The sequence below is a fragment of the Symphodus melops genome (assembly GCF_947650265.1).
Source record: "Symphodus melops genome assembly, chromosome: 14".
Taxonomy (NCBI): Eukaryota; Metazoa; Chordata; class Actinopteri; order Labriformes; family Labridae; genus Symphodus; species Symphodus melops.
In genome coordinates, this window is record NC_136704.1 from 9,417,393 (window position 1) to 9,437,398 (window position 20,006).

Below are 20,006 nucleotides of genomic sequence, written 5' to 3' on the forward strand. Positions count from 1 at the left end.
TTCTCTTCTCAGAACTAAAAGGTTGAGGGACTTCTCTTCATTGAACTAAAAGGTTCAGGGACGTCTCTTCATTGAACTAAAAGGTTCAGGGACGTCTCTTCAAAGAACTAAAAGGTTAAGGGACTTCTCCAAGAACTAAAAGGTTCAGGGACTTCTCTTCAAAGAACTAAAAGGTTCAGGAACTTCTCTTCCAAGAACTAAAAGGTTAAGGGACTTCTCTTCATAGACCTAAAAGGTTCATGGACTTCTCTTCAGGAACTACAAGGTTCAGGGACTTCTCTTCAGGAACTAAAAGGTTCAGGGACTTTTCTTCATAGAACTAAAAGGTTCAGGCACTTCTCTTTAAACAACTAAAAGGTTCAGGGACGTCTCTTCATAGAACTAAAAGGTTCAGGGACGTCTCTTCAAAGAACTAAAAGGTTCAGGGACTTCTCTTCTCAGAATTAAAAGTTTCAGGGACTTCTCTTCATAGAACTAAAAAGTTCGGGGACTTCTGTTCTCAGATCTAAAAGGTTCAGGGACTTCTCTTCTTAGAACTAAAAGGTTCAGGGACGTCTCTTCCAAGAACCAAAAGGTTCAGGGACTTCTCTTCATAGAACGAAAAGGTTCAGGGACTTCTCTTCCAAGAACTAAAAGGTTCAGGGACTTCTCTTCATAGAACTAAAAGGTTCAGGGACGTCTCTTAAAAGAACTAAAAGGTTCAGGGACTTCTCGTCTCAGAATTACAAGTTTCAGGGACTTCTCTTCATAGACCTCAAAGGTTCATGGACTACTCTTCAGGAACTACAAGGTGCAGGGACTTCTCTTCATAGACCTAAAAGGTTCATGGACTTCTCTTCAGGAACTAAGAGGTGCAGGGACATCTCTTCAGGAACTAAAAGGTTCAGGGACTTCTCTTCCAAGAACTAAAAGGTTCAGGGACTTCTCTTCTCAGAACTAAAAGGTTGAGGGACTTCTCTTCATAGAAATAAAAGGTTCAGGGACGTCTCTTCATTGAACTAAAAGGTTCAGGGACGTCTCTTCATTGAACTAAAAGGTTCAGGGACGTCTCTTCAAAGAACTAAAAGGTTAAGGGACTTCTCCAAGAACTAAAAGGTTCAGGGACTTCTCTTCAAAGAACTAAAAGGTTCAGGAACTTCTCTTCCAAGAACTAAAAGGTTAAGGGACTTCTCTTCATAGAACTAAAAGTTTCAGGGACTTCTCTTCATTGACCTAAAAGGTTCATGGACTTCTCTTCAGGAAGGAAAAGGTTCAGAGACTTCTCTTCAGGAACGAAAAGGTTCAGGGACTTCTCTTCATAGAACTAAAAGGTTCAGGGACTTCTCTTCTCAGAACTAAAAGATTCAGGGACTTCTGTTCTCAGATCTAAAAGGTTCAGGGACTTCTCTTCTTAGAACTAAAAGGTTCAGGGATGTCTCTTCCAAGAACCAAAAGGTTCAGGGACTTCTCTTCATAGAACTAAAAGGTTCAGGGACTTCTCGTCACAGAATTACAAGTTTCAGGGACTTCTCTTCATAGACCTCAAAGGTTCATGGACTACTCTTCAGGAACTACAAGGTTCAGGGACTTCTCTTCAGGAACTAAAAGGTTCAGGGACTTCTTTTCAATGAACTAAAAGGTTCAGGGATTTCTCTTCCAAGAACTAAAAGGTTCATGGACTTCTCTTCAGGAACTAAAAGGTGCAGCGACTTCTCTTCATAGACCTAAAAGGTTCAGGACTTCTCTTCAGGAACTAAGAGGTGCAGGGACATCTCTTCAGGAACTAAAAGGTTCAGGGACTTCTCTTCCAAGAACTAAAAGGTTCAGGGACTTCTCTTCTCAGAACTAAAAGGTTGAGGGACTTCTCTTCATAGAAATAAAAGGTTCAGGGACGTCTCTTCATTGAACTAAAAGGTTCAGGGACGTCTCTTCATTGAACTAAAAGGTTCAGGGACGTCTCTTCAAAGAACTAAAATGTTAAGGGACTTCTCCAAGAACTAAAAGGTTCAGGGACTTCTCTTCAAAGAACTAAAAGGTTCAGGAACTTCTCTTCCAAGAACTAAAAGGTTAAGGGACTTCTCTTCATAGACCTAAAAGGTTCATGGACTTCTCTTCAGGAACTACAAGGTTCAGGGACTTCTCTTCAGGAACTAAAAGGTTCAGGGACTTTTCTTCATGGAACTAAAAGGTTCAGGCACTTCTCTTTAAACAACTAAAAGGTTCAGGGACGTCTCTTCATAGAACTAAAAGGTTCAGGGACGTCTCTTCAAAGAACTAAAAGGTTCAGGGACTTCTCTTCTCAAAATTAAAAGTTTCAGGGACTTCTCTTCATAGAACTAAAAAGTTCGGGGACTTCTCTTCAAAGAACTAAAAGGTTCAGGGACTTCTCTTCTCAGAATTAAAAGTTTCAGGGACTTCTCTTCATAGAACTAAAAAGTTCGGGGACTTCTCTTCAAAGAACTAAAAGGTTCAGGGACTACTCTTCAGGAACTACAAGGTTCAGGGACTTCTCTACAGGAACTAAAAGGTTCAGGGACTTCTTTTCAAAGAACTAAAAGGTTCAGGGACTTCTCTTCATAGACCTAAAAGCTTCATGGACTTCTCTTCAGGAACTAAAAGCTTCAGGGACTTCTCTTCAGGAACTAAAAGGTTCAGGGACTTGTCTTTGAAGAATTAAAAGGTTCAGGGACTTCTCTTCATAGAATTAAAAGGTTCAGGGACTTCTCTTCATAGAATTAAAAGGTTCAGGGACTTCTCTTCATAGAACTAAAAAGTTCGGGGACTTCTCTTCAAAGAACTAAAAGGTTCAGGGACTTCTCTTCAACGAACTAAAAGGTTCAGGGACTTCTCTTCATGGAATTAAAAGGTTCAGGGACTTCTCTTCATAGAACTAAAAGGTTCAGGGACTTCTCCTGAAGAAACTAAAAGGTTCATTGACGTCTCTTAAAAGAACCAAAAGGTTCACGAACTTCTCTGTTAAGAACTAAAAGGTTAAGGGACTTCTCTTCATAGACCTAAAAGGTTCATGGACTTCTCTTCAGGAACTACAAGGTTCAGGGACTTCTCTTCAGGAACTAAAAGGTTCAGGGACTTTTCTTCATAGAACTAAAAGGTTCAGGCACTTCTCTTTAAACAACTAAAAGGTTCATGGACGTCTCTTCATAGAACTAAAAGGTTCAAGGACTTCTCTTGAAAGAACTAAAAGGTTCAGGGACTTCTCTTCTCAGAACTAAAAGGTTCAGGAACTTCTCTTCATAGACCTAAAAGGTTCAAGGACTTCTCTTCCAAGAACTAAAAGGTTCAGGGACTTCTCTTCTCAGAACTAAAAGGTTGAGGGACTTCTCTTCATAGAAATAAACGGTTCAGGGACGTCTCTTCATTGAACTAAAAGGTTCAGGGACGTCTCTTCAAAGAACTAAAAGGTTAAGGGACTTCTCCAAGAACTAAAAGGTTCAGGAACTTCTCTTCCAAGAACTAAAAGGTTAAGGGACTTCTCTTCGTAGACCTAAAAGGTTCATGGACTTCTCTTCAGGAACTACAAGGTTCAGGGACTTCTCTTCAGGAACTAAAAGGTTCAGGGACTTTTCTTCATAGAACTAAAAGGTTCAGGCACTTATCTTTAAACAACTAAAAGGTTCAGGGACGTCTCTTCATAGAACTAAAAGGTTCAGGGACGTCTCTTCAAAGAACTAAAAGGTTCAGGGACTTCTCTTCTCAGAATTAAAAGTTTCAGGGACTTCTCTTCATAGAACTAAAAAGTTCGGGGACTTCTCTTCAAAGAACTAAAAGGTTCAGGGACTTCTCTTCATAGAACTAAAAGTTTCAGGGACTTCTCTTCATAGAACTAAAAAGTTCGGGGACTTCTCTTCAAAGAACTAAAAGGTTCAGGGACTACTCTTCAGGAAATACAAGGTTCAGGGACTTCTCTTCATAGAACTAAAAGGTTCAGGGACTTCTCTTCATAGACCTAAAAAGTTCAGGGACTTCTCTTCATAGAACTAAAAGGTTCAGGGACATCTCTTCAGGAACTACAAGGTTCAGGGACTTCTCTTCAGGAACTAAAAGGTTCAGGGACTTCTATTGTCAGAATTAAAAGTTTAAGGGACTTCTCTTCATAGAACTAAAAGGTTCAGGGACTTCTCTTCATAGACCTAAAAAGTTCAGGGACTTCTCTTCATAGAACTAAAAGGTTCATGGACTTCTCTTCATTGAACCAAAAGGTTCAGGGACTTCTCTTTAAAGAACTAAAAGGTTCAGGGACATCTCTTCAGGAACTAAAAGGTTCAGGGACTTCTCTTCCAAGAACTAAAAGGTTCAGGGACTTCTCTTCTCAGAACTAAAAGGTTCAGGGACTTCTCTTCATAGACCTAAAAGGTTCATGGACTTCTCTTCATAGAACTAAAAGGTTCAGGGACGTCTCTTCAAAGAACTAAAAGGTTCAGGGACTTCTCTTCTCAGAATTAAAAGTTTCAGGGACTTCTCTTCATAGAACTAAAAAGTTCGGGGACTTCTCTTCAAAGAACTAAAAGGTTCAGGGACTTCTCTTCTCAGAATTAAAAGTTTCAGGGACTTCTCTTCATAGAACTAAAAAGTTCGGGGACTTCTCTTCAAAGAACTAAAAGGTTCAGGGACTACTCTTCAGGAACTACAAGGTTCAGGGACTTCTCTTCATAGAACTAAAAGGTTCAGGGACTTCTCTTCATAGACCTAAAAAGTTCAGGGACTTCTCTTCATAGAACTAAAAGGTTCAGGGACATCTCTTCAGGAACTACAAGGTTCAGGGACTTCTCTTCAGGAACTAAAAGGTTCAGGGACTTCTATTGTCAGAATTAAAAGTTTAAGGGACTTCTCTTCATAGAACTAAAAGGTTCAGGGACTTCTCTTCATAGACCTAAAAAGTTCAGGGACTTCTCTTCATAGAACTAAAAGGTTCATGGACTTCTCTTCATTGAACCAAAAGGTTCAGGGACTTCTCTTTAAAGAACTAAAAGGTTCAGGGACATCTCTTCAGGAACTAAAAGGTTCAGGGACTTCTCTTCCAAGAACTAAACGGTTCAGGGACTTCTCTTCTCAGAACTAAAAGGTTCAGGGACTTCTCTTCATAGACCTAAAAGGTTCATGGACTTCTCTTCATAGAACTAAAAGGTTCAGGGACTTCTTTTCAAAGAACTAGAAGGTTCAGGGACTTCCCTTCTCAGAATTATAAGGTTCAGGGACTGCTCTTCCAAGAGGTAAAAGGTTCAGGGACTTCTCTTCATCGACCTAAAAGGTTCATGGACTTCTCTTCAGGAACTAAAAGCTTCAGGGACTTCTCTTCAGGAACTAAAAGGTTCAGGGACTTCTCTTCATAGAACTAAAAGGTTCAGGGACTTCTCTTCCAAAGAACTAAAAGTTTCAGGGACTTCTCTTCCTTGACCTCAAAGGTTCAGGGACTTCTCTTCAGGAACGAAAAGGTTCAGGGACTTCTCTTCAGGAACGAAAATGTTCAGGGACTTCTCTTCAGGAACTAACGGGTTCAGGGACTTCTCTTCATAGAACTAAAAGATTCAGGGACTTCTCTTCAAACATCTAAAAGGTTCAGGGACTTCTCTTCTTAGAACTAAAAGGTTCAGGGACGTCTCTTCCAAGAACTAAAAGGTTCAGGGACTTCTCTTCATAGAAATAAAAGGTTCATGGACTTCTCTTCCAAGAACTAAAAGGTTCAGGGACGTCTCTTCATAGAACTAAAAGGTTCAGGGACGTCTCTTAAAAGAACTAAAAGGTTCAGGGACTTCTCGTCTCAGAATTACAAGTTTCAGGGACTTCTCTTCATAGACCTAAAAGGTTCAGGGACTTCTCTTCAGGAACTAACGGGTTCAGGGACTTCTCTTCATAGAACTAAAAGGTTCAGGGACTTCTCTTCATAGAACTAAAAGGTTCAGGGACTTCTCTTCTCAGAACTAAAACGTTCAGGGACTTCTCTTCTCAGAACCAAAAGATTCAGGGACTTCTCTTCAAAGATCTAAAAGGTTCAGGGACTTCTCTTCTTAGAACTAAAAGGTTCAGGGACGTCTCTTCCAAGAACTAAAAGGTTCAAGGACTTATCTTCATAGAACTAAAAGGTTCAGGGACTTCTCTTCCAAGAACTAAAAGGTTCAAGGACTTCTCTTCCTTTAGGCCACAGTCTGAAAGCTAGATGAAAATAAAATACAACGAAACGTGCAGCTTTTTGTGCTGTCGCTCACAGTCCAAACCGGTTGGTGATACCATGTTTAGTTTTTTAGATATTTGAGGTTTTGCGAGCAGTGGTAAGCCCATTCAAATACATTGATGGAATGTTCTGGCAGGTCAAAGCTGAATGTCAACCAATCAGTGAGCAGCAGGTGTTCAGAGTTTCGAGTGATGACATCATTGTTTCAGTGGGACAGAGTTCTGTCTTAGCTGTTAAATGGCACCATTCTTACTTCTGTCCCACACATGCACGCACACACAGACACTCATGCACACATGGCAACCACCCTCACAATATCTGCAGGAATTGTCTAGTTATGTTTAGTCTTCGTCACACAGGAAGCTTGTTATATACAGAAGAAAGGGCAGTGGTCATTTATTTGTACAGTTTGTTATACGTGTGAGTGTAATGTCAATACACTGGTATAGTAATGACGGATTTTTGTAGGCCAACCCGAAAAAACGGCGCCGGTGGTTCCTACGAAAAATTGCCTATGGGATTTTTTGTATTGGATTTTGGATCTGTATCAAACACACGTTTCACGCGTTGTTGTTTTGTATTGCGGGATAATCTTTACAGATGAACATTATTTATATGAAGTTTGAAGAGTTAATGCAGCCAAGAGAAGTAAAAAGCTAACGTTATGCGCTAGCGAACTACACCGCGGTCAATTTATAATGACTTCGTTTTCGGTTTGGCCTACAAAAATACGTCATTACTATACCAGTCTATAAAGCTTGGAGCTCTGGACTCTGTGTCTGAAAAAAAATCAATAAAATGTCCGTCGGAAATTGGTTTGGTACATAGTTTAAGCAAAAAACTGAGGGATATATTATTTCGACATAATGTTATCTCATGAATTAGCAGATGCGCATGCTATCACGGTAAATCAAAAAATAACTGATCATATCTTACCTCTTACACGTCCTGAAGGTCTGAATGTAGGTCCTGAATCGCTCCTTTCAGTGTCGCTGCTGTCTTCATCCAGATCAATTTTAAAAACGTCCAAAAAAAAGGGAATTATCAGAGTCTGTATCAATAATTAACTGTAAAGCTTCCGCAGCCGAAAATCTCCTCACTGTCACCGGTATGTTTGTACTGTTCAAGAGCTTTTATCTCATACCCATACCGCTAATGTTTACTTTTAGACGCGCGTCAAACTCACAGACGGATCGAACTCCACCCGCTGGAAAATAAGGACGAAGAAGATGTTAGCTGTGTCCCATTCCAGAGGTTGCAGCCTTCGTGGGCTGCAACAGTAAACATCAACAATGGCATCCATGGCAAACCCAACCCAGACCTCCGCAGCTGATACAAATTTTACTTTTAAATGTATTGGGTTTTATTTCTGTCCAATAGTTAATGATACCCATGTTTGAAAATGAATGCATTTCAAAAGCCAGATATTTGTTGATTCCTGCTCACTGATGATGCGGGAGCCGTAACGTTAATGCTGTAAGGTTGGATACGTTAGATAACGTTAAACTATCAACTCGACCTCACGATTGTTGAGATAACATTAGTTTATTTTACTTTGCATCTCTTAACATTAGTTTAACTTACTTTGTTTTGGTTTTCTCTATTTCCCGCGGGTAGTCTTCTTTGCTGGTTTTTGGTCTCTTCTTCTTCTTCGACGTTTTATGGCGGTTGGCAAACAATAAATTGGTGCATTTCCGTCACCTACTGGTATGGGGTGTGGATCAAAATAGCTAACATAATTCTATTCTCTGTAAACAATATAAAATATTTTAAAAAAACTACAAAAAAAACTATATCCTATCAATTAACTTAGTTTTCACCAGAAAATCTAATAAAATCCTAACTCCTTCATTTTCTGAGTGCTTTTGGAAGATATCTTTGACGTTCAATTGTACTTTAATTAATTAATTATTAACTAATTAATTAATTAAATAATAATATTAACTAATTAGTTAATTAACTTTAATTTCTTTCAAATTTTCTACCATTTGTCTTCTTTTTAAATCATATTTCTGGCAGTTCATAACATGTTCCACTGTCTCCTCTTGCCCACAATGATCACATCTTCCTGTGTTATGTTTTCCTATTTTAAACAGTGTACTATTTAATCCAGTGTGTCCAAATCTTATTCTAGATATTGTTGGGTCCAGCCAGGATGACAAAGTTCAGGCTGTGTCCCTTTGGAGAACCATGACAAAAGACTCTTTATCCCAGCATGCCGTGCAGGTACTCCCAGAATGCTTTGCCACACCTAACACATAGGTGTGAAGTTTGGGAGGGATTAAACCGGCCGTGCTCCATTTTTCACTCTCTTTCATGCATCCTCCCAAAGGCGTCCGAAGATATCCCGACATCCTCTCTAAACAACACGCTCCTCTTTGTTTGAAAGTTTTGGCGCGCAGGGAACCCTAGGCCTAGCAGAAGACCGACGCTCAGAATTCCGAGCTCTGATCAAGTGCTTGAACGCCTCTCCACGTAGAGCGTCTTTTACTACCGAATTAAAATGGTATTTGGTAATCGCAAAGATTACGTTTTGTTAGTCCTGCAAAGACAGGATGGGCAACGTGGAGGGCGGCGGCGGCGGAGACCGACTGCGAAGACGGAGAGGGCGACGGGGACCGCGCTGCGGTGGAGGACTACGAGGAGGAGGAGGAGGTGGAGGAGGAGGAGAAGACCAAGATGAAGAGGAAGAGGTGTCAGACTTGCCCATCGGCGAAAGACCGCAAAACGCACACCGTGTGTCGCGGGTGCGAAAGATACGTCTGCGGGGGCTGCGCCGTCGCGTACTGCCCCACGTGCGCTCATCCTCCTCCTTGTTGTTGAGGAGAAGGAGGCTCTGTCCTAAAGTCATTATTGTTGTTGTTGTTCTCGTCGCTGTTGTTGTTGTTGTTGTTGTTGGCGTGTGGACTGAGAGACTGTGGTCTGTGATGAAAGGAGAAAGCCCCGGGCGGATGACTCCACTCCACTCTGAGGACACAAGACAGCCCCGGGCGGAGGAATCGACTCCGCTCTGATGAAATTATTGAATAACTATTGAATTGTTATTAAATTATTATTAGAATAATAATAATAATTATTATTATTATCATTTTTATTATTATTATTGTTATATTGATTGATTGATGTGGGCTGGGGGAGGCTGGCAAATAATTAAATAAATAAAATAAATTCCACAACATATCCACCCGGGTCAAAATGACCCGGAGGAGAGTGCGAGGGTTAAAGAGGTTTTCTGACTGAAATAACAATTTCAGTGTCAATACAGCACAGAAAGATGTTTGTTGTCACTTTGGACATTCTCTCATGTAGTTGAGCATATCTTGTTCTTTAAAGAGGTTTTCTGTACACTGGGGGCTTTGACGATCCTCAGTGTCAGCTTGATTGCCTGGACACAGTCTCAGAGCTTCCATATACAACGTTTTGGAATTTGTATTGAAGTTTATGGGTCGACCCCCAGCGTCGAAGATTAAAGCCAAAGGGGTAACCCGTGCAACAAGAACTGATGCTATGGGGTCCTGACCGATTGTCAATATGTGACGCGTTGGGGATGACACTGCGTTGCAACAACACTTTGGGTGAAAAACTATGATCAGAACAGTTTAGACGTACCCTAAATGAGGGTTTCTGTCATTTTTGAGCTCTCTCAGTAAATGTTCATTTTGATGTCCTTTCATGTACTTGTGCACATTTTGTATTGTTTCTGGCTGTCTGACAAAAATAAGACTGCGAGTGAAAAACTAGTCAGAGTCAAATTATAATCACAAAATGATGGTTTCTGACCGTTTTTGACCTCTGCTTCATGAGATACGCCTTATTTCACAAGTAAGGCTCCTATAAGCATTTTCTTGCTCAGGAAATGTTGATGTTGATGTTATTGCACATTGTTGCGCATATTTTGTACTAAATACAGTCTGTTTGAATTAAAGAACACTTTGGGTGACAAAAGGTAGAGAGAACAATTTTTGTGTTACTTTATTTCACAACTGCTGTCACTTTTGTTATATTATGAGATACTCCTAATGAGACCAGACCTAATGAGACCGGCTGCTAAAAGCGTTTTCTTGCTCAGGAAATGTTCATTTTGATGTTATCATTGCACATATTTAGTACTAATAAAAATCCTTCTGACTTAAAAATAAACACTTTAAGCTACAAAAGGTATTGAGAATAGTTTAAGTATTACATTATATCACAACTGCTCTCACCTTTTGATGTATTCTTTATGAGATATTATTTGACCAGTTTGGCTGGTAAAAGTGTTTTCTTGCTCAGGAAATGTTTATTTTGACTTTCTTTCATGCACTTGCGCACATTTTGTAATAATACAGTCTGTCTGAATTAAAGAAAACTTTGGTCAGGTAGTTAGAACAGTTTAAGTGTCACTTTATTTCACACAATGATGGTTTCTCTCACGTTTGAGCAGTTTTGCTGCTACAAGCGTTTTCTGGCTCTGGCATGAAATATGACAATGAAATTGTTTCTCAGGAAATGTTGATTTTTTATGACATTTGATGTTATGCACATTTCTTTAAAACTGTGTTAGTGAATAAAATTTTTCGGACATAAACAACAGGTTTGAGACAATATTTATTGTAAATAGTTTTTGATGTTTTTTGGAGCCTCATTAAAACTTCGCAGTCTTTCTTAGTTACATGAAAATGTATAATTTGGGGCATTTTTTTCATGAAAATTATCAACATTTCCACGGTCATCCTTTTTTTAATGGAAAATGTGGACTTATTTTTTTCTCAAGAATATTTTTACTGAGTTTTTTACGCATTTCCATAAAGGGAGTACACATATTCAGAGGTAGACAGCGGGTGTGCGTAAACTGTAAATCAGCAGAAATATACAGGTACACTTTTATCATTTGTACTGTACATGTAGGTACAAACGTACAGAGAGGATCCACATAGTTTGCATCACACATCTACAGTTACTGGTCACTTTCTATACCCCCACACATCCTCAATCTGTAGAAATAAGGCGTAAACAATTTTGAAAAAGAGCAAAGAAAGACACAAAACAAAACATAACAAAACAAACAAACAAAAAAAACGCACACTGTCTCTTGGCTGGAGCTAGTCGGAAAATTACAGAGCTAGAAGCCAGGTTATTTGAATGTTACAAGATAAACAAGTCTGCTTTTATTGTAAGGTAACCAAGATCTGGGACAATTAAGTTTACGGATGATTCCTAAAGTATTCCAGAAAAGGCCCCCACAGCTTTTCAAACTTAATAGTTGAGTTGCAGACTGAATAGCAAATCTTTTCGAGCTTTAGACAGGCCATAAGGTCTCTAAGCCACTGGGCGTGGGTGGGCGGAGCAGCATCCCTCCACTTCAGTAAAATTGCCCGCCTGGCCAAAAGTGACGCAAATGAGATTGTGCGGCGCTTACTGGGAGTGAGAGGTTGTCATTGTCTCCTGTGGTGCCAAAAATAGCCAGCAGAGGATTAGGTCCTAAATTCAGATGAAGGACTGAAGACAATGTTTGAAAGACTTTTCTCCAGTATTTTTATTGACTGGGACACGACCAGAACATGTGGATAAGAGAAGCCTCAGCAGTCCTACATTTATGGACTTATTTTTGAAAGGAAAATTTTAACCAGTCCGCGGTTAAGTTTTTTTTTTATGGAAATGTTGTACATATTTTTCAGTGATCTCTGACAGTTCACGCCATATCCGTCCATTAGCCACTCCATTTAAACCAGAAAAACAAAACATTAGACACTTTTTTGTAAACATGAAATGTCACAAAACCTAGAGAGAAAATTCCATTAGCCACCCCAATAAAACCAGAAAACAATTAACCTGGTTGAAAAAGCTGTGTGTGTGAAAGGTCACGTCAAAGGTAAGGTCATGACTGGGTCAACTCCATTAGAGCCCATTAAATACATATCACAATAATGAATTGATAAATCCAGGTAATAAATCATTCAATTTCCTACATATTCTCGCCCTCCCCCAAAGCAAAGGGCCCAACCCTTCCCAGCGTCCACCACTAGGTACAACACCTGGCTACACTGTTGCTTAAAAAAAGGACAAGCAAAATCATAAAATTCCATCTCTATTTAAATACCACAAAATTAAAAACGTGTTTAACTTGTCTCATTGATCCAAGCTCTGTCATACACCAAGGAACTCACTAGGCAACCCTGCCTCTATAGCCACAGTCGACATAACGTTACAACTAAACAACAAAAACAAAATCAGCACTTATAGTGTTGGGTTTTATGCCTTCTCTCATTAAAACAATATAAAAACGAAGCATGTTTCCTTACCAGTCCTCTCAATCTTTATTGTGATTAACAGTTTTTATTGTTTTTCCTTTTTTATAAAACATGTAATGACAAAAAGAGGCATAAAATGCCCACCAAACATACATTAAAAGCAAACGAGAAGAAAAAACAAAAAAAACAAGCAAAAAGAACAGTCATCATGCTGCATCCCTACTTTCCATTTTTGGCACTGTACAATAACAGTCCTAGATCTGTTTTTATTTTTTTCAAAGGTTTATTTTTGGGCTCTTTAGCCTTTAATTGACAGGATGGTGGATAGAGTCGGAAAGTGGGAAGAGAGAAAGAGTGTGGAGAGACATGCGGTAAGGTTGCCACGGGTCAGACGCTAACCCGGGTCGCCCACAAAAGGACTGTAGCCTCGATACATGGGAGCGCGCGCAGTGCCACTGCACCACCGGCGTTCCTCATAGTCCTAGATCTTTAGTGGTGTTGAGTATTTAATTAATTAGACAATATTTCCTCGCCTCACATAGGATGCTCCAGAAATATGTAAAAGTCTAATACATTCTTTGTTGATCGGGCACCACCTGGCTTTCCAGAAACAACTATATTAATTATGAATAATTAATTAGTTATTAATTAAATCAATCTCATATCAAAAGTGTAACTTCTAGAGCAGTTTCTATCAAGAGGGACACGGAACACAGTACTTAATTTAATCTTAAGTTTAATAAATGATAATAATGAAATAGTACAAAACAAATATAAAACAAAATAAAAATGATATATTGTTACGGCAGGGAAAAGGCAATACTGATGTGTTGTGGCCATGGAATGTTATACCTCGAAAACTATATATAAATTGACTCGTATGGTGAAATTATGTCTAATAACGAGATACAACGCAATATTGTTTGAAGTATTTTAGACGGCAAATGAATAAAGAATAAACTGGATTAAAGTGTGCACAAAGCTCATTGACTCTCTGGTGGATGATGCGACACACTTTGATCCAGATAATACAGACTTTAAAATAGTCGATTACCTCAGAGAGATCAGCCGGCTCCTCCGTGAAATCCCTGATGCATCCACCTGTGAAAAACTCAGGCTGATCTGGAAGATAACTTCCAGCAGTGTTCATGACTTCATCCGTACCCTCCAGCCCAAGATTAAAGAAAAGTACTGTCATGTCTCTCTTCAGGGCAGCCCCTCCTTCTCTCCCTGATTGAGTGTGGTGGGTGTGGTTTCTTTCCCCAGGAGGCACCAGGTGTGCCACATCTACAATCAACCTGGGCTGTACAAAACCCCCAGACTGTCTCTCATTCAGTGCCAGAATGTTCTGTCTACCACGTGTAGGAATTCAACTTCGGCCATGATATAACCTTGAGTTGTCTTTTTTGAGTTAGCGTGTGGAGCTAACTTTTTGTCTTTGCTCTGCCTCTCAGATTATTTGCTGATCCTCCACTGGAGCACCTCGTCGATTGTACCCCTCACAACTGCTACCCACCGGATCCTGGGACTTCTCACCACCCCTCCCCTTTGGCACCATTGTTTGATCACTTTGTAATTAAATCTTGCTCACTTATTCCCTCAGTCTCTGTCGTGCTCTTGGGTCCAAATCAAGACAATTCGTAACAGAACGATCTGGCCAGAGCATGGACCCAGCCGACATAGACCCTGACTCCCAAGTTTATCACCTCCGCCAAGCTATGTCGGCCCAAGGCATAATGCTTGGCCAACATGACCAGTCTCTGCGAGGGATAATGGACACCTCGTCTGGAATGGCCTCAGCCTTGTCCCGTGTAGAGAAGCAGCTGCAGAGCGACCCGCAGCTTGTGCCCACTCATAACCCTCCTCCAGCAGTAACAGTGACCACTCCAGTTCAACCCCGTAACCCAGCTGCTTGGAGTACACACCTCACCTGGGTTGAATATTCCCACAACTCACTGACTTCAGCAGCAACAGGTATGACACCATTCGAAGCATCCTTGGGTTACTTACCACCGCTCTTCCCTGTCCAGGAGGTCGATATTGCCGCACCGTCGGTTCAGCATAACCTGCGCAGGATCCGCAGAGTCTTGAGAGAGGCCAGAGCTGCACTCCTGCGCACCCGGGCCCAGAATCAGAGGTTGGCTGACCGGCGGAGAACTCCTGCTCCTGTGTATAGACCCGGCCAAAAGGTTTGGTTGAGCTCTAGAGACATTCCCCTCAGTGTGACCTCCAAAAAACTTACATCTCGCTTTATTGGTCCTTTTGAAGTGGAGAAGGTTATTAATCCATCTGCTATTCGCCTCAGACTTCCTCAATCTCTCAAGATTCACCCAACCTTCCATGTCTCCCAGTTGAAACCAGTCTCTACCAGCACCCTATGCCCTCCGTCCATCGCCCCACCACCCCCCCGGCTCATTGATGGATACCCTGCCTATACAGTAAGGCGGATTCTGGATGTTCGTCGCAGGGGGCGTGGTTTCCAGTATCTCGTCGACTGGGAGGGTTATGGCCCTGAGGAGAGGAGCTTGATCGCCAGGGGGCTCATCTTGGACCACTCACTTCTTAGAGAGTTTTATTTAAGCCATCCTGACAAGCCAGGGAGACCGCCTGGAGGCGGTCATTGAGGGGGGGGTACTGTCATGTCTCTCTTCAGGGCAGCCCCTCCTTCTCCAATTGTGGGTTGTCTGTCTTTCCCGGTCTGTATAATCCTCATGTTTCTCTCCCTGATTGAGTGTGGTGGGTGTGGTTTCTTTCCCCAGGAGGCACCAGGTGTGCCACATCTACAATCAACCTGGGCTGTACAAAACCCCCAGACTGTCTCTCACTCAGTGCCAGATCGTTCCGTCTACCACGTGTAGGAATTCAACTTCGGCCATGATTTAACCTTGAGTTGTCTTTTTTGAGTTAGCGTGTGGAGCTAACTTTTTGTCTTTGCTCTGCCTCTCAGATTATTTGCTGATCTTCCACTGGAGCACCTCGTCGATTGTACCCCTCACAACTGCTACCCACCGGATCCTGGGACTTCTCACCACCCCTCCCCTTTGGCACCATTGTTTGATCACTTTGTAATTAAATCTTGCTCACTTATTCCCTCAGTCTCTGTCGTGCTCTTGGGTCCAAATCAAGACAATTCGTAACAAGTACTCTGCATTCTGCAATGTTTTGTGCGAGGAATACTCCACCTTCTTTTACCCTGCAGAGAACCAGGACCAAAAAGTATTACCAGCGCCTAAGGTCAGCATACTATCAGGGACACAGGACGGAACTCTCAAGTCCATCTTCGTGTACAATCTGCATAGCAGTGTGCAGCCAACTGTTGAGCTGCACTACCGAACTCATCAGCTGAGTATGCAAGAGGTCAAGGAGTTATAGCACAGGCAGTGTGGCAGACACACATAGGCCCTGAGACTGAAAGACACAGGTGACGTAGCACTTGAAGGCAACGAATTGCCTCGTGCTATGAAGAAGTCCAAAAGACCACGTCGCAGGCAGAGAAGACGATAGAGCCAGGGGGGTGAAGGGCCAGTCACAGGGTTGGTCGAAGCCTAAGACAGAAGGGTAGGTATAACCAGAGTTCCCAAGAGCTTCCTCAGGAAGCAGGTCTCAGCAGTGAGATGACTGACACAATTCCGAGGGGGGTGACAGTGGCAGGCCTCCAGCCCTTACAAAGCACCAGGTCCTGACTCCACACCGGGGAGGGGGGAGTAGCCTCCACTTCAAAACCCAGTCACTCTACCCACGCTTTCGCTGTTTTTGTTTTTAGTTTTGTGGCCTTACACACATAGTGAGACACTAAAGGTACATTACACACTCACATGCCACAAACACACACAGACTTTCTCCTGCCCAGTCCAGGAGTTGGCCCACAAATCTACACATGAAACTCTTCTCTTTCTCTCTTCCTCTTGTTTATTTGTTTTATGTGTTTTGTCAAAGAATGCACCTTGAGCAGCAAAGCTTCGCTAATGCCTGATTATGTTTTAATGTTTAGCGTTAGACATAGTTAGACAGTCTGCCCAGACTTTGCCTCAATGCCTGCCCAGAGCAAATGCCTCTTGAATTTATGGACTGTTTGCCAAATCTTTTGTACAAGTGTCTCCAAAGCACGTGGACTGGTGGCCCGTAGTGCCCTGAAGACCATGACCTGCATCCTGCTCTTCAGGCCAGGGGGGATGTTTGGTCCAGCCAGGATGACAAAGTTCAGGCTGTGTCCCTTTGGAGAACCATGACAAAAGACTCTTTATCCCAACAGGCCTTGCAGGTACTCCCAGAATGCTTTGCCACACCTAACACATTGGGAGGGATAAAACTGGATGTCTCCCCTTGTTCTTTCTCTTCCACACGTCGTCTGGAGACGTCCAGGGATACCCCTCTGCATCCTGTTTCACAGCACGCTTTTCTTTGTTCAAAAGTTTTGGCACTCAGCTAACCCAAGGCCTTGAAGCATACGACATCCTGAATTCCGAGCTCAGATCATCCATTTGAATGCATCTCCAAGAAAAGCGTCTTATTTCTCCCGTATTAAAATGGTATTGAGAGAGATCGTAAAGATTACGTCTCGTTCCGTCCCGTAAAGAAAAGGACATCCACGGAGATCACCTCGCTCGACGGAGGACACCACAGCCGTCAGTCATCTCACTGCTGAGATGACTTTCTTAGTCAAAGCAAAGAAAGTCTTTGTGCTAAAGATAAATATGCCTTAGAAGTATCCTGCTGAATGCTCTGATGCTTGAACTTAGCATGTGAAGAGCTACAGAACCAATAGAGCAACCTAGAAGGAGTTGATTTTGTGTGCTTTGATGCTGTGGATCTACATGTGAAAGATCCAAAGTACCTGCAAAGGAGAGAGAATGCTGGGGTCCAGCATATGAAAAAGAATGAGCCTGGACTTAGTGATGGCTTTTAAATACTGGGGTCTGCTTGTGGGTTTACTTTGAGCCTCCTCCAATAAAGATAGAAAATTCAACCCCCCCCTCCTTTTTATCACCTACATGTGATGTTGAATTCTGGCCCCTTTGGGTCCCTCTGGGTCCTTTGTCAGCACACATGTCCAGAATCCAACATTGCATACATACTGAACACAAAAATGGCTCTAACAACACCTAAGAAACAGGTCAAGGATATGGCTCACTAAGTCAAACAAAAAAATCTTCTATATTTTCAGTGTTTGCAAGGGGAAACCATTTTAGGAGACAATGGGTGCAGCACCAACTTAGACTGGAAGATGGAGCGGGATATAAACAACAGTACAAGTATTTGAAAGTCAAATAACTAAAGCCTGGTTCACGTGGCAGGATGATTACGCCAATTTTGGCCCCGATTCTCCCCTTCCGATAATCTTAAGGACACCCCGATTATCATAAAATAATCTTATAAAATCATCCTGCCGTGTGTGGTGTGTTTAGACTGCTCTCGTCTGGTCCGAAGAATGTCGGGACCGCTGCAATCTCAAATCGGGGATATTCAACATTGAATATCGTTGAATTGTTTTGGCCTGATTTCTCATATGTGGTGTCCCCCGGGGTGAAACGAGCACAAGCCTGTTGACTGTGATGCGTAGCCAATCAGAAAGCGAGGAGACGTAGTGGCGAGAAAACACCGGTTGCAAAACAACAACAACTCACCTCCATATCATCATGTAGCAAGTACAGTTCATGCTCCCGTAGTCTCCACTCCTTTGACCAACGCCTCTTTTTAAAAAATGTTTTTTTCAGATAAAAACAGCACAAACGATCCCAATTGCATCCTCTTCGAGGTTTTGCGAGATTTCCTGTCTGATTGGGGGATGTTCGCGAGTGAAATCAGTTTGTGTATGGTGTGTTGATGTTGCCGTGTGGCCACACACCACACACTGTACGACCAAAACTCTAAAACCTCAGATTATTTATCGCAGTGTCTAAAGTTTGGGAAATTGGCCGACAATTTTAAAATCCTGCTGTGGGAACCAGCCTTAATTAGAAAAACAAGCCTTTCTTGATGATGTTCTGGGCCAACCATGTAATAGGTTGCTCTTGGCTCCTCCCCCTAAAACTACCCCAGGAGAAGAGTCTAACTTAAACTAACTAACAGCACAATTTATTTTGACTTGCAGAAATAAGAAATAAAAAAAAACAATAAGTCTCTCCCTAAACAATAGGGTTATATCAGGGTTCGTGCTAGACAAAGTATGAATGAGAATGTTTTGCAAGAAGAGGATTATGATTGATCCATGATGATTTTGTAAATCTAGTGTATGAAAGCTGTTAAAAAAAACCTTACAGTTTTTCAAGGGATTAATCTGTCTTGAAACAGAGCAGGATTTCTATCCAAACATCTTTAAAATAACATGAATGACATTTTCATCTATTTGGCGATTTAGTTTGCAGTGTCGTGGTGATTCTGTCATCTTTTATATTTTTATTTGACTGCAGAGTCTCATACTGTTTACAGATGGTGACTGTGGCTTTCTGACACAAGTCCAGATGTAAGGTGTATTCATTTTCTCCATGGCTCTCTGATCACACACTCACATCTGTCCCTCATGAATAGTGCATCCTCTCGGATCTTGTTACAAACAGTGTGCCATCTGCACGCAAAGACAAACAAGTGAAGCGTCTATTGCCTCCCCATAATCACTATCTCTGAACCCCACTCTGACATCCCTGCTGGGAAAAGCCTCCTAGCAAACCACCTCACAATATGAGCTGCTCATGTGATAAACATATGCTATGTTATGCCAGAGTTTTTAGTTAAACAGAAACAAATGATCCACTGTTAAAGTTAAAGGAATGTATAAATAAAAGTTCATCCAAAAATAAATACTTGAATTCCTTAACAAATAAAATACACAGGAATGGAGTTTGACTACTTGTCATGAGAAGTAAGGCAGGAGCAATTATAGACAAATAAACATACATGTGTTAATAAAACAACATTTTCAATTTAGAATTAGTAATACTACCTCTAAAGGTGCTGAAAAATGAATTTTTACTATGATGTGGACATGACTGCATTGATGCAGTGAAAGATCTTAAACAATTATTGTATATATTTTATTGATTTCAGTTGATATTGTAAGGAAATTTTATGTATCCTGACAATAATTTCTTTAGCACAAACAGAGAATTTAGTTCATATTTATCTGACTGCTTGTATTGCCATGTGAAGTAATATACAGACGACTGATTAACCAATGCATCTTGGTGCATTGTGATATCAATTTGAATTGTTGACAGAACAATAGTAATTGAATCATGAGACCTGCAGTGAAAAAAGCACAGCTTCTATTAATTATCCATATGACCACTGGTTTTATAATCTATAGACACAAGCCGAGAGTAAATTCTTCACAAACCCAGAAAAGGCGCTATAATTTATGATGCTGATATAAATTTTGGGAAATCGGCCAAAAATGTTAAAATCCTGCCGTGTGAACCAGAGAGCAGAGGTTCATGTGTCACTGGGCCTCTGCTCCTCACAACATTTCTGTGCATTCTTACATCATGTTTCCTTCTGGGATTAGTTCAGACTACAGAGCCGAGCAAGTGTTGCTGATGACACAACACTGTCTATCATGACAAGGGTAGCATAATGATACAGCAGTGGGGAACCTGTTCAACAATACAAGC

At 41.3% G+C, this 20,006-nt stretch overlaps 1 protein-coding gene across 3 annotated transcripts; it reads left to right on the forward strand.

Moving 5' to 3' along the window:
- Positions 1-14,346: 14,346 nt before the first annotated feature.
- Positions 14,347-15,532, forward strand: LOC306835315 (uncharacterized protein). 3 transcript variants are annotated; one of them, XM_079361784.1, is made up of 3 exons: positions 14,347-14,588; positions 14,751-14,837; positions 15,159-15,532. In XM_079361784.1, the coding sequence occupies exons 1-3, from the start codon at positions 14,376-14,378 to the stop codon at positions 15,255-15,257; spliced, it is 399 nt and encodes a 132-aa protein (XP_079217910.1). In that variant the 5' UTR covers positions 14,347-14,375; the 3' UTR covers positions 15,258-15,532. The 3 variants fall into 3 exon arrangements, 2 of the variants coding, with proteins under 2 accessions (XP_079217910.1, XP_079217909.1); XR_013780625.1 differs by having other exon boundaries at positions 14,705-15,532; XM_079361783.1 differs by having other exon boundaries at positions 14,751-15,532.
- The last annotated feature ends 4,474 nt before the right edge of the window (positions 15,533-20,006 follow it).

Bases quoted from the DNA above. Each gene is read 5' to 3' on its own strand.
- LOC306835315 (XM_079361783.1), top strand. From the start codon at position 14,376: ATGACACCATTCGAAGCATCCTTGGGTTACTTACCACCGCTCTTCCCT. The intron at 14,589-14,750 runs GTTTGGTTGAGC...CATGTCTCCCAG, and splicing joins TGTATAGACCCGGCCAAAAG to TTGAAACCAGTCTCTACCAG.